Source organism: Balaenoptera acutorostrata, chromosome 6 (assembly GCF_949987535.1).
Source record: "Balaenoptera acutorostrata chromosome 6, mBalAcu1.1, whole genome shotgun sequence".
NCBI lineage: Eukaryota > Metazoa > Chordata > Mammalia > Artiodactyla > Balaenopteridae > Balaenoptera > Balaenoptera acutorostrata.
In genome coordinates this window covers 15,824,749-15,838,661 of record NC_080069.1, presented here as the reverse complement: position 1 = coordinate 15,838,661, position 13,913 = coordinate 15,824,749, and the positions used below count along the sequence as shown (strand labels likewise).

Here is a 13,913-nt window from a genome sequence, read left to right as displayed (position 1 = left end):
GACAGCACCAGCATTAGGCACAGTGCCCAATCACACCCTTCGTCCCGATTATTCACAGCACCTCCCCGTTCACTCTCAAAAACGTCTTGTTTCAGTGGATGAATTACATGCTTAGCTTAACCCTTAGCCACGCACCTGCCTGCCGCAGAAACCCAAGGGTCATCCCAGCTCTCTCCTTCCCTGCAATCCCCGTTCCTCCACAGTCACCAAGCTCCATGGATTCGACCTCTTTTACACCCTCAAGCTCAGGCCCCGGTCCATGCCATCACCCTTCTGTTTCAGCAGGTGCTCTCCCTGACTCCAGTCTCACCTTTCTCCATCCTCCCACCTGCACCTCAGTGACCTACCCAAGTGACCTTCCTGAATTGCTAATCCGATCATGTCTACCAGCCTAAGCATTGAACGGTGACCCCGCCTCCCCAGTCTGGCTTCCCAATAAAATTCAGACTCCACACCAGGGCCCACGAAGCAGCACCTGTGGCCCCTCAGAGCGTGGTCCTGCCCCCTCTGGAGCCTCATCCCACACCTGGCCACCCCGGCTCCCCTGTCTATCCCCTGCCTAGTCACCAGCACAGGTCAGCTTGGGGTCACCCCCTCCTGGAGGCGGCTCCTGGCCCTTGGGGTACCTGAGGTGCCTGTCCTGAAGCACTGACACCATGTCCCTGCTATCCATCCACCTGTCTGTCTCCCCACCTTAGACTTGGGAGCTCCGTGACGGCGCCCTTTACCTTTGAATCTCCAGCACTGAGAGGGTGCCCGTGTGTTCCATCAGTATTTGTTAGGGAATCGTTTCATATCCCCGGCACCAAACTGCGTGCCGGCGGCTGTCCCGGGAGCACGTGCACTTAGCTGCCCCCGCGCGTGTGCACGCTCCCTCTCGGCATCTTTTCCCAAACGAGCCGGGTGGGCCTGCCTCACCCATCGGGGGCTGCTCTGACCAGAACTACCCTGCGTGTCGGCACCCCGTGTCCTGCCTCTGCTAATGACTTCATGACGGCAGCAGCTCCCATGTTTCTGCTCTGCGTGTAAAAAGAAGGATGGGAGGTGGGCCGGGGAGCTCCGAGGTCTCTTTCATTGAGGAGCGTCTGTGACTCTACCACACGTGGATGTCTCCAGATTTCCAGGGCTCTATAAGATTTGTGCCCAAACTTGTGTCTCTACCTGGGGCCGACAAGGGCAGGGAGGTGGTCCCCAAAAGGCAGCCACACAGATGCTGCAGGCCCAGGGTGACATGGGGACATGCCTGCCCAGCCCGGGAGGAGGACACTCAGGGTCACCAGCTTTCTGGGGAGGAGAATAGGGCTGAGCCGAGTCTGAATGGAAAGCCGAGGGACCGCAGGAAGGACAGCTGTGGTCTGCGTTCCTTCCTTCTAATGCAATGCACGTCCCCCACGTAACAGCAATTTCTTCCCTTCAAAAGGATTCCAGCGGGTTAAATTCAAGGTGAAGAATAAGCCCCAGTCAAGAAACTTCTCAGGGCCTTTTCAGTCTTCACTGGCTTGAGAAGGGATGCGTTTTGAGATGTTTGCCTCTTAATGTTTGTCACAGCACCAGGGGAGAAAAGCTTCTTCTTACCTCAGCACCTCTCTCAGCTCTTAGCGGCTGTCGGCAGCAGGACCATCCACATTTTCCTGCACTACTTTGCCTCCTCGGGAGCCCAGCTGACTTCCTCTTCTCTCCCTGCTTCCTCCTACCCACCCCAGCCCCCATCTACCTTGGTGGAGGAGAGACTAGTGCTGACCCGGGGTTCTGCAGAGGCGCCAGGACACCCGGCAGCTTAAAGTGCAAACCACTGGGCTCACACACCTCAGAGCTCCCGCTCCAGAAGGTGTCCGTCCACCTGCCATTCATGCACTCCTTCATTCATTCATTCGGCCACCTGGCCACCCAGTCAGCCAACACGGGGTCTGCGATGCTGGTAGGGACTGTATTTCAAAGAAATACAACACATGGTCTTGCTTTCCTAGAGCTTATAAACTGGTTGACGCTATTGGAGATATGAATAAGCAACCACAATACAAGACAGAGGCAAGTAAACACTGGGTTTGGAGGGTAGGGGAAAAATGCTCGGAGAAAGAAGGGACCTGACCGAGATGGGGGTGGGACCCAGAGGGAGGCAGTCAGGGAAGGCTTCTTGGAGGAGGAAGCATCTTGGTAGGGGCAGGGTGTCGCAGAGTACAGGGTCTAAGTCTGGGGAAGTGGCCTGAGCAATGGTGTGCAGGCAGGAAGACCCCTGCTGGGCACAGAGACGCTGTCCCCTGACCTCTGGGCCCTCCTTCCAGGGCCTCGGGACTTGCTTGGTGTGTGTGTGTGGGGGGGGGGGGGGGGGAAGGGCGGTTCCCTGAGCATGTCCACTGGCAGCTGCTGCTTTGGTGGCATTGCTTTAATCCCCTTTGAAGGAAGGCACTGTCCCCACATAGCCAGTCACCAACCTCTTGCTTTTTCCATCAGGTCCTGGCCCAGAGGAAATGCCTTCATTTTCTTCTCTGTTACTAAGGACTCAGGCTCCCCCGCCCCCACTTTTGAGTGCACCTTCTCTTGTTGTTCCTACCCAACATTCTTTCCCCCTTCTGATAACCTGCACCTTGATTCTCCTTTGGGGGAACCATCCTCTTCTGCTCTCAGCCCTTGTAGATTGAGTGGGGCTGCCCAGCATCACTGTTTGGGTCAGGGATGGTCATGTAATCCAAACAGGACAAGTCTTGGGACTTTAATGGTTGGATGGGGTCAATCTATTGCCAGTGGGTTAATAAACTAGTAAAACATAACTCTGAAGATGATGAGGTCATCTTTGGCACCACAAGGAAAGAGTCTATTTACATAAAAAACGAGCACAGAACAAAGTAGAGAAAAGGGACAGATAGATTCCTGGGGATGTTTTTGAGCACCTGGATCCAGCCATGCCTGAAGTATTCCCTGGAGTTTTCAGTTTGTGAACCAGTAATACCTTCCCTCTTTTTTGGCACAAACCAGTTTGAGTTGATTTTTGTCACTTGCTACTAACAGTCTTGACTAAAGAAATACTTAACTTGATGAGCACATTAAATGAAATGACACATGAATAGTCTCCAACATAAAGTAAGTACCACACAATAAATGGAAGCTTTTGATACTCTAGCTGAACCTGCCTTCTCAGAGGGCAAATTTCCATAAACTTTAGTTCTATAGCAGTAGAATACTACTTTTTCTTTCTTTCTTTCCACCACTCTGACCAAGCCATCCTTTGTGAAATCTCTGCCCTCCTTGGATTTCTTAACCTCAGCTCTGCATCCATCATGTATCTCCAGGTTTTCTCCCCCGCCCCACCTCTGAGCTGAGACAGGATAGGAGATTTCAGGATCTGGAGGGGGTGATATCTTCTCTGCATTTTGTGTCCATACCCCAGGACAATCAGTACCAACTAGACTGGATCAAATGCAAAAGCTTCTCAAACTGGCTTTAAACTTGTCCCTCCTAAAGGCACCAGGTACTCAGGAAAGTCCACACTGCCATCTAGTGGACATCTGTAGCAATATCACGGGGGATGGAGCTCTTGGCTTAGACTCCCTCTTGGGACAGTCACTGGACTGTGAAAGTATTTGGTCCAAACTCCTCACTCCTTAAGAACAAGTGAATTAAGGGTGAAGGCGACAGTCTTGTCTCATGGGACAGCGTTATACTCTTCCCTGGAGGACTAGGCTCCTGCCCTGCTCCTGTCCTGAGTTACAACCACCGAGGCTTGTTTCCTCCGCTTTTCCTGCCTGTCCAGCGGTGTGACCCAGCCCAAGGGTTTCCGGTGGGGAGGGCTGATGTATGCGTGTGTGCACGTGCACGTGCACGCGTGTGCATGTGTGCCAGCCTTGGGAGGATTGAGGGAGAGGACACCCAGAAGTCCTCTTCATGACTTGCTTGCTTAGCCTCCCAGAGGAAAGGATGTTTGTCACGGTTACAAACACAATAGCCTGTCAAAGCGTCATGCTCTCAGCCTCATCAATTGAGACATATCACCACTTACTTGTTCCCTGATAGTGAAAGGCAGTTAAAGAAAGAAAAATCTCGGGAATTCTCTGGCAGTCCAGAGATTAGGACTCAGCACTCTCACTGCTGGGACCCTGGGTTTGATCCCTGGTCGGAGAACCAAGATCCCACAAGCCCTGAGGTGCTGCCAGAGAAAAAAAAGAAAAGAAAAATCTGCCCCTCTGCTTCCTAGTAGTCTGTGCAGCTGCCCACCCTAGGACCTGTTATCTAGTTACACCTGTGTTGACAGCCCCCAGGCTGGACCGACAGAAGGGAGGAGCCCTCTGTGGACTCTCCCTGCCACGATGAGCAGAGGCGACCAGAAGGCTGGCCGCAGTGTGCACGTGGTCACATCCCGACCATGACCCTTCTGTCTCCACGCATTCGTGGCCCGAGTCCTGGACGCATCACGGTCCTTGTGCCTAGGTTGACACTGGCACCTCTGACTACAACCCGCAGACAAAGCAAGGCTCGCCCTCCACCCCTGACACTTTGGGGGCTCAGCCTAGGGTCACGGAAGAAAGAAACATCGACCAGGACGCTGGAGCAGCTTCCCCAGCAGCTGCGGCCCCATTTCCCACTCCCCAGCGCCCTTCCCCAGGTTTACCACATCCCCAAGCCAAGGGAAGCTTCCAGAACAAGATGGTACCAATCATTTCCCAGCAAAAGGAACAGTTATTTACAATCCTTAAAATGTTTCTATTTTTTATGTCGTACAACTCGGGGCAAACTTCTGAGAGAGTGTCATATTGCGATGCCCAAGAGTCAAGGGCACCGACCTCTGCTTGTTTAGCCTACATGAGAGGCGCTGCCCGTTACGAGCTGGGTCCTCCCCATCCAGATCACTCTGAAAGCCCAGCCACTCTGCGCCTTGAGAAACAACTCCCCACAAGCCCCTCTCTCCTCCTTTTCTCTGCCGACTCCAAAGCACACCCTGCCTGGTCGCCACGTTGACTGAGGAGCCAGGCTCAGGGGCCCAGGAGAAGGAGGGGCCCAGGCAGAGCGGCCCCTGAGCCCCGCCAAAGCTCCCAGCCGGCAGCCCTCCTACCCACCCCAACCTCCTCCAAGGCAGCGGGGCTGCTCTAAAGAAGGCACGTGCTTATGACAACGGCCATCTGGTACCACCAAAGCCAACCCAGCTGGCTCTGCACGTGGCTTCACGTCACCCAGATGAGCAAACCCAGAGGGAACCCGAGACCCATGACCCTCCCATCCAGCCAGGCTGGCTCACTCACGTCCAAGGCCCCAGGGAACTTGACGATCGGCTTGGTCCAGTAGGTGATCTTCTGTCTGTAGTTGTTGCATTCCGGGACAACCATGCAGCCGAGGTTCCCCAGCTCTGGGTAGGAAACCTTAAGGCCCCTATGGAGAGAGGGAGGTGGTTGGCCCATGTCAGGATCTTAGGGGAGCCCAGGGTGCGTAAGGCTTCAGTCTGACCGGTGTAGCCTAAGAGTTACTTGACCACTTGAGCCTCAGTTTCTCTACCTGTAAAATGGGGACACTAATAATACCTATCTGTAGGGTCGGTAAGAGGAGTAAAATGGTGATTGGTGTTTACAACAGAGCCTGGCAGGTCATCAGGGGTCAGAAGGTATTCATTACTGTCAGTGTTTACTTCTCAAAAAATATATACATCCAGAGGCAAACCTGGTGAGTGTCTTTAAAGTAGGACTGGGCGTATAAGAACAATATATTCACATTGCTTTTCTGGAATGTTCTTATTACATAAAGAAAGGTTTAGCAAGTTAGCACAGACTTCTCTGGCCCCTAAATAATCAAGACCCTCTCCATACCTGCAAATCCCACCAGTAATTAAATAACCCACTTCTTTGGGTGATGCATTGCCGCTACCCTAGGCTCTCAATCTGCCATTCACTGTGCTTTCAAAATGCAAATATCTCTCAGGGAGTAAAACATCTAGTCACTAAGTCCGTGGTGTGCATCCATTTATCTACTTTCTCCCTGAGAAGCCCTGAACTGCACAAGTGCCCTGAGAACCGGGCTTGCCGTGCAGGCTGATCCCACACCTTCACCAGGGTTAGACTTAAGGGTTCACTTGTATTTGAAACTCAGGGATGGAAGCCAGGCTTTCAAATAGATACAGGAAAAACATCTCTGTGTCAACTTTTTTTTTTTTTTTGCTTGCCCTTCTTCCCTATCCTACTGTCACTTTTTATCACCAAGGCCTGGGGTCATTTGATTAAGATGATTCACTCAGCCTTTCCAAGAGCCCAGCATGGCAGACCAGCTCCACAGTGGCCAGTGGTCACCCAGAGCTGGCCACATTTCCTGCTGGGGGTGATGCCTGAAGGGGACCCCTGAGAATGTCACTGGGGGAGTAGATCTGGAGGGGAGCTCCCGAGGTCAGGACCCGGGAGAAGTACAGGGATCACTTCCTGCTGGAGAGTCCCACATTCCGCCTCCCACCACCCCACCCCTTCCAGTGGATCCTGAGGTCCTGCCTTGGGCAGAGGTAGCCCGAGTCTGCAGACCTGGCAGACACAGGATGCTTCCTCAGACCGGCACCCCCAAGGCCAGGACTCAGGCCCCTTGAAGCAGGACTATTCACTGAAGCAAGTTTAACTCCTTGCAAGTTTACAGTAGTGCCTTTTCAATGGCATAGTTTTAATAGCTTTTAAAGAAGTTTTAGAGGATGGGTTTTCATTTCTCATCACGGCAGCATTTTACGGACTTTTTGGTTTGTTTCTGGCACAACTCCCTGCCACTGCAGCTATCGAGATCCGAGGCTGAGAGAGGGGACCCTCTACTGGCAGAGAGATGGAGATTCAGCCCACAGCCCGGAACTGGAAGAGGCAAGGGGTGGGGAGGAGGGAAACTGAGGACCAGAGGGGCCTTCCCCAGGGAACAAAAGAGCCTCCTCTTTTTATCCCAGTAGAACTGCTGCAAATGTTAAAACAGTTAAGCAAAATCACCAAGTTGACATTTGGTGAGTGGGCCTAAAGCCCCAGAGAGTGCCTTGATAGGGTACATGCCAGGGGACCAGGAGTGAGGTCTGTCCCCCCAGGCCCCCGTCATACCCACGGAGCGCTGCCTGCCCAGGGATGGAAGCCCACATGTTGCCTGCAAGTCACATCCTTCAGATGAGACTGCAGCCCCAGCCAACAGCTGGACTGCAGCCTCCTGAGAGCCTGGGCCAGAGGTGCCCAGCTGGGCCATGTGCAGAGAAACTGAGGCGATAAACGTGTGCTGCTGCTAGGTTTGGGGTACTGTGCTGTAGGCAATAGAGAAGGGCTGCATAGCCTTGTCTGCACTTCCTTGGATGTCACTTGTCTGCACTTCCCTGTGACTGGACGGTCACAGAAGTCCCTTCAGCATTGTAAGAACCAGATCAGGTATGAAAAAGGCTCCGAATCCCAGCTGCCCAAAAGCGAGGGAGTCCAAAAGGCCCATGGAGGGAAGGCAGCCTTCACAGAGGCACCTGAGGGCTCGGGGGGCACCCCACCCTCTGCTGCATGGTTCTCAGTGTGGGTCTGTCTCCAACTGACTCTTCTCGAAGGCGGGGACCCAGAACAAAGAGTCCCCAGAGAGCTCTCTCACCCCTTCCACTCTGTGGGAAACAGCAAGAAGATGGCCGTCTATGAGTCAGGAAGCAGGTTCTCACCAGACACAGAATCTGCTGGTACCTTGATCTTGGACTTCTCAACCTCCAGAATGTTGGGAAATAATTTTTTGTTCTTTATAAGCCACCGAGTCTGTGGCATTGTGTTACAGCAGCCCAGATAGACTAAGACAGCTACCCTTTACTTGAGATGCTCTGGGCCCTGGAAGAAGGTCAGCAGCTAAAGGTGGGTGGGGAAAGAGCACGAGTGTAGTCAGACGAGGGGGGCTGAATCCCAGCTCTGCCACTTGTCAGGTGTGTGAGCACTGTGGGCAAGTTATTTAGTCTCTGGGGATTCCTCATGTGCAAAATGGGGATGATAACACCTCCTTGGTGGGTTATGTTAACGGTGAAATAAGTCAAAGATTTAAAATCACCAGCAGAACTCCTGGCATGTACCAGGGGCCCCAGAGCTCCCGCATGCGCCACAGTACACAGGCCACCAGGGTGCCAGTGTGTGGATGTCTGCCTGGGGCAGCTGGGCTGCAAGCTGGTCTCCTCCAGTGACCGTACACATGTGATCGTGTTCTACGTGTTCCACAGTGAACATACAGAGGCGCTCTGTATGGGGCTGTGATCATAGCCCGGCCTGGCCTTGCCCTGGGCCTGCTGTCATCCCCGGCTTGCGGGGCTTGACTTGCCTGCCAGAGGGAAAGGCCTGTCCGCCCCCGGGAAGGTCGCACTCAGCAGAGCACCCAGAGCATTGGTGCCCACATGGCAGGGGCAACTGTTCCCTCCTGCCCCACACGAAACTTCACCCAGGACTGTTTCACCAGAGTTAAAAAACGTATTGATAGGAACAAAATCAGTGTCTGGTTTTTTTTGGTGGGGGAGGGGAATTCAACTATCTAACTTTTTAAGGGAAAACATTTTTCTTTCTAAAAGTCATGTCTGTAAGGATTCAAATGTACTCAAGGAGACAGAGTAAGAAGTGAGAGTCCTTGACCCACTCCCACTTCGGATGGCCTCAGTGGGATGCCAGTGTCCTCGGCCACCAGACTGGCAACGTGGCCTGGGCAGCCCTCAGGATGGCCCATGACTCCAGGACAGCGAAGACTGGCTTTTCTGACCCACAGTGGGTGAGGAGAGAGCTGACCTCCGACGCAGAGGGGGAGAAGCTTGCACCATTGGAAGGGACACAGCCAGCCTCCCACGCCCAGCCTCTTCTTTGAACGACGCTCAGTGGCCACACTCCTGCCTGTCCTGACACTACTGGGGCCTTGTTACAGAAAAGCAAACAACACCTCTCACACAGGGAGGGTCCCATCACACACTGTCTGTCAAATGCCACTTTTCTTTAAAATGCCACTTTGTTGGGGGGAAGGAGACTTCAAGGCTGTAGGGAGGGATGGTCTCTCTTGGGCTCCCAGCAGGGAGGCTGAGGCCAGCCCCACAGGGCCCCTCAGGTTTGGAGGCCCCAGGGGGAGCCGGCCAGATCCATGTGCCCTCCCAATCCTGGAAGAACCGCCCTCTGGACAGACGGCCCGGCCCTGTCTCAAAGTCCTTTCCTGGATGTTGTCCTCCAGCCGGGTGGCCCCAGAGCTGACTCATGCTCTGCCTGCCCACAGAGGCCGCCTTGTGAGGCAGTGGCCCTCGGTTCCCGGAGCCCCCCTCCCTCTGCCCTCTGGGGTCGGGGGGCCGCCCAGCCTTACTTGCAGAGGACAGCGTCGTTGTCAGGCAGGGCCTCGTACACGCATGGGTCATTGTCCCCCTCGTCTCCGGTGACCACCATCGTGAGGCCCAGGAGCAGGGCTGCCACGGCCAGCCTCATGGTCCAGCTCTCGGGCACCTGGAACGGAAGGAGCCCGTAGTGCTGCTGGCCCTCTGCAGGGGGCGCCCATCCCACCCTGCAGCCCCCAACCCTGGGGACCCACCTGGTGGGACAGAGCCCTTTGCTCAGCAGGGAGAAAGGTGGGCGCAGCCTGGGCTCCAGCAGCTAATCCGCCACTGGACACAAGTACCTTGGGAGGCCCTGGGCCTCCTCCCAGCTGGACTCAACTGACAGTCGTGGCCGAGGCCCCTCCTCCAACAGAGCAGGGCTGTGCTGTCACTCTGTCCCGCTGCCAGGGCACAGAGCAGGCTGCAGAGCAGGAGGGTTTATACAAGCCTCTTGCGCGGCCCTCCTCGTCCTGCACACACACACCCCCAAGTTGCCCCGTGCGCAGTCAGTTGGCTGAGGGCCAGCCCGCTCCGTTGGCTTTAAGGCAAACCCTAGGAGGCTGGTGACCCCCGCCTTCGGGCTCTGGGGGTGCTGACGAGGGCCCCACCTTGCTGGGTTTCCTAGGAGCAGGAGCAAGGCTGGGCTGTGCCCCTTGCACGGCTCTGCTTCTCCCGCCCACAGCTCCTCTGCCACCTGTCTCGACAACCTCGGGGCTGTCGGATGGTGGCCGTGGTTGGACACGGTGACCCTGTGTAGGAAGGGCCGCTGCACGAGGGGTAGGGCCGCCGAGCCCCGGGCCAGCTCCGGAGGGCCAGCTGAGGACAGAAGGGCACGTACCGCTACACCTTGCTGTGGTGCTGAACTCAGCACTCTCCCAAAATAATAGTCCCTGGAGAAGAAGGCCAGCAGGGCTGCTCGGGAAGGGGGCCGCGTGCACAGCGCTGTGCTGGGAGGAGGGGTGCCTCGGGGCTGAGCCGCACCCCGAACCTGGGACCGCAGGGCAGCCTGCATTCCCTAGAGAACAGGCCAGCAGGAGGCAGGAGTGTGTGGAGCTCTGACTGGATCCAGAGTGGGTGGGAGTGGGCGCGATGAGGGGAGATCAAAGGCAGTTCTCCCACCTTGGGGGGATGGCGGGGGGACCGAGGACTCCTGGGTTCTGCTCTGAGCTCCTCCACAGGGCTGGAGGGCCCCATGCCTCTCCAGAACACACCACATTCCCCCTTCAAAAACAAGTGACCCCATCGCCCTTGTGCTTGGCTAAGGAAGATGAGATCGTAGCTCTGCAGTCTATGCAGCTAGATCTTTAGAGAAACCGTTTTCAGCTGAGCTTGCTTTCCGCTTGAATTCCTGCTTCCAGGATCCCAACTTCCAGCAAAAAAGCCCTTCCTTGAGGTTACAAATGAAACACATTTCTCAATAATCAGACTCCCTGAAGTGTGACTAGGGGTCCCCCATAGATCCTTCCCAAGATCTCCCCTACTGGAGAGTGTCTCCTAGCAGCCTCCCCACAAGATGGTTGTGAAAAGAAAATGAAATGAATTATGTAAGGCACTTAGTAAGGTGCCTGGCACATAGAGAATGCTCAATAATTAATGGATAGTGTAAATATTCTTCCACAGATCCATCCATCCCTTCATTCATCCCCACACAATCCATCTCACCAGCAGGTGAGCCCTGTGCTGGTCCCCGGGCATAGGCTGACCATGGTCCCTGTCCTCACGGAGCCCACAGGACAGCCGGAGCCAGAGGATGATGGTGCCAGGATGGTCATCCAAGGCCAAGAGACTCCTGTCTTCAAAGTGGCAGCCACTAGAGATGCCAGAACTTTCGTGGGTGCCAACAGCTCTTAGCCCCAGTGACGAATGGCTGTCGGGAGGTGGGGGCCAGTCCACAGTGCAGGCTTGTTCCTGTGGAGCCCACGCTCGTCAGCAATTCCTCCCTACTCAGTGAGCACCAGGCTTTTAGTACTGAATCCTCATGATGATGATTTTCTGAGGTAGGTACTATTATGATCCCGTTTTACAGAGGGGGAGACTGAGGCACAGAGAGGTTAGCTGACCTGGGTCACACGGGTAGTAAGTGGCCGACCTGGGATTTGAACCCTCGCTGGCTGACTCCATGCTCCTTAACCATTTTGCTCTACTGCCCCCTCTTGCGGCTCTGCTGTGCCTCCACTTACTCCCCCCTCTATGCCCTTTGTTCTTGGAATAAAGCCCCGAATCCTCCAGGTGTCCCACAATGCCCTGCAAGATCTGGCTCTTCCTGCCTCTCTAGCCCCGTCTCTCTACTCTCCGCCTGTCCGCAAACTCTTTCCTGCCCCAGGGCCTTCCTATGCTCCGCCCTCACTTCCCAGTCCCTCCTGGGGGATCCCGAAGTGTCCTTTCTTCAGAGAAACTTGTTCTGACGCCGAGACTCCATTAGATTCCCGTTATGCAGAATCAGAGCAATTTACTCCTTTTCTTATTGTTCTTATATGTTTGTAAAATAGTTTTGTAGTTATTTACTTAGTGATTTGCTTATAGTCTCCCCATCCCCCAGCCTACAAGCTTCTCAGAGGCAGTACCTAGTCTGTGTCTCGCTTTCCCTGGTGGGCCTAGATGCTAAGTAAATTCTTGTTTGAATGCATGACAAACTTTCCACTTCTGTTTCTGATCGTCCTTATTTCACTTAATAGCTCCTAACTCTATAAATATCAGAAGGAAGCTGACCACTCAGGTTGGCCTCGGGCCCTGGATCCCTTTTGCTTATTTATCTAACTTTCTTTGGCTTGTTTTTGTACGGGGAGATCTGACAGAATGCAGTGGTTCTTGGTGTTTTTGAATCTGATCCTTTCCTTGGGGAGTCACAGGACTTGGCTTTGAACTCAGAGTCCAAGATTGGGGAGCCGCATTCAAGCCTGGGGAGCACAGCTCCCCATTTCCATCACCAGCCTGTTTTGCTCAATTGCTTCACTCTGGAGGCACCATCTCCAGACCCCTCGGTGCCCACCCCTGAAGCTGCCTCCTCTTCCTTCAGGCACCTGGGCTGAGACCACCTCCCAACACCATCAATAAGGCCAAATCGGTTGGCTTCCTGAGATGTCCTGGTCCCTCCAGACACCCGGATCTACTGGACCAGTGCTCCTGGAACACTTTACCCCCCTCCCATCCCTCCAGACCTCCTGTGCCTGACACCCCCCTATCACTGCCCAAGTGTCACCTCCTTTCTCTACCCAGACACAGACTCTCATGCTTTCCCTCTCTCCTCAACCTTTCCATTTATGCCTTCTGGAATCGCTGTACTGCAGTGACCAAATTCCCCCTCGTTCTTTTCTTTCATTCCTCATTTTAAAAAAATTGAAATATAATTCACATACCATAAAATTCACTCCTTTAACATGTACAATTCAGTGGGTTTTAGTAAAAAAATTACTAAAGGATGTGCAACTATCATCACTAATTCCAGAACATTTTCATCACCCCAAAGGAGCCCAAATAACTCATTAGCAGTTGCTGCCCATTCCTTCCTCCCCCAGAACCTGGGAACCACTAAATCTTTCTGTCTTTGTAGATGTGCTTATTCTGGACATTTCATATAGATGGAATTATACTATATGTATTCTTTTGTGACTGGCTTCTTTCACTTAGCATAGTGTTTTTAAGGTCCATCATGTTGTATCATGTATCAGTACTTCATTCCTTTCTATGGCTGAATAATGTTCCTCTGTATGGATATACCACATTTTATTTATCCACTCAGTTGATAGACATTTGGGTTGTTTCCACTTTTTGGCTATTACTAATAATGCCTTTAAAAACATTTGTGTACATTTTGCTTTGTTTTGCTTGTGAACCTATATTTTCAATTCTCTTGGGTTATGCCTAGGAGTAGAGTTGTTGGGTCATATGATAATTCCATGTTTAATAGTTTGAGGAACTGCCAGTCTGTTTTCCAAAGTGGCGGTTACATTTTACATTCCTACCAGCAGTGAGGGTTCTAATTTCTCCACATCCTCAGTAGTGCTTATTGTTTCTTTTTTAATTATAGCCAGCCTAGTGAGCATGAAGTGGTATTTTATGTCATTTTGATTTGCATTTTAATAATGATCAATGATGTGGAACATCTTTTCATGAGCTTTAGGCTATTTGTATATCTTCTTTAGAGAAATGTCCATTCAAACCCTTTGCCCATTTTAAAAATGGGTTGTCTTTTTATTGTGTAATATGGGTTCTTTATATATTCTGGATGTTAGACACTGAAAAAAGTGTTTTGATATTTATAGCAAACACCTTTTAACCACCCCTGAGTTTATGTTAATGAGGTGACTTTTGGAAAGCACCTTAGCTGGTTGCCAGGGGAACCAACCACGTGATTGGAGGGTTGGAAGTTTCAGTTCCTCCCAACCCCTCACCTCCATGGAGGAGAGAGGGGCTGGAGACTGAATCAATCACCAGTGGCCAATAATTTAATCGATCATATCTATGTTATGAAACTTCCATAAAAGCCCAAAAGGATGGGATTCAGAGAGCTTCTGGGTTGGTAAACTTGTGGAGATTTGGGGAAAGTGGCACACTCAGAGAGCATGGAACCTCCACGCCCCTTCCCGCATACCTCGCACTACACATCTCTTGTATCTGAGGCTGTTCCTGAGTTATATCC

At 52.9% G+C, this 13,913-nt stretch overlaps 1 protein-coding gene across 1 annotated transcript in view; it reads right to left on the bottom strand.

Annotated features, from left to right (window-relative positions):
- Positions 1-13,671, bottom strand: part of PEBP4 (phosphatidylethanolamine binding protein 4) — a 211,804-nt gene extending 198,133 nt beyond the window's left edge. Inside the window, exons 1-6 of the mRNA XM_057548321.1 lie at positions 13,666-13,671; positions 10,937-11,182; positions 9,932-10,289; positions 9,490-9,608; positions 9,268-9,404; positions 5,232-5,358 (exon numbers count right to left, since the gene is read on the bottom strand). Of these exons, the coding sequence (XP_057404304.1) occupies positions 5,232-5,358; positions 9,268-9,404; positions 9,490-9,608; positions 9,932-10,289; positions 10,937-11,182; positions 13,666-13,671 (993 nt within the window). The remainder of the gene's footprint in view (positions 1-5,231; positions 5,359-9,267; positions 9,405-9,489; positions 9,609-9,931; positions 10,290-10,936; positions 11,183-13,665) is intronic.
- Positions 13,672-13,913: the final 242 nt, after the last annotated feature.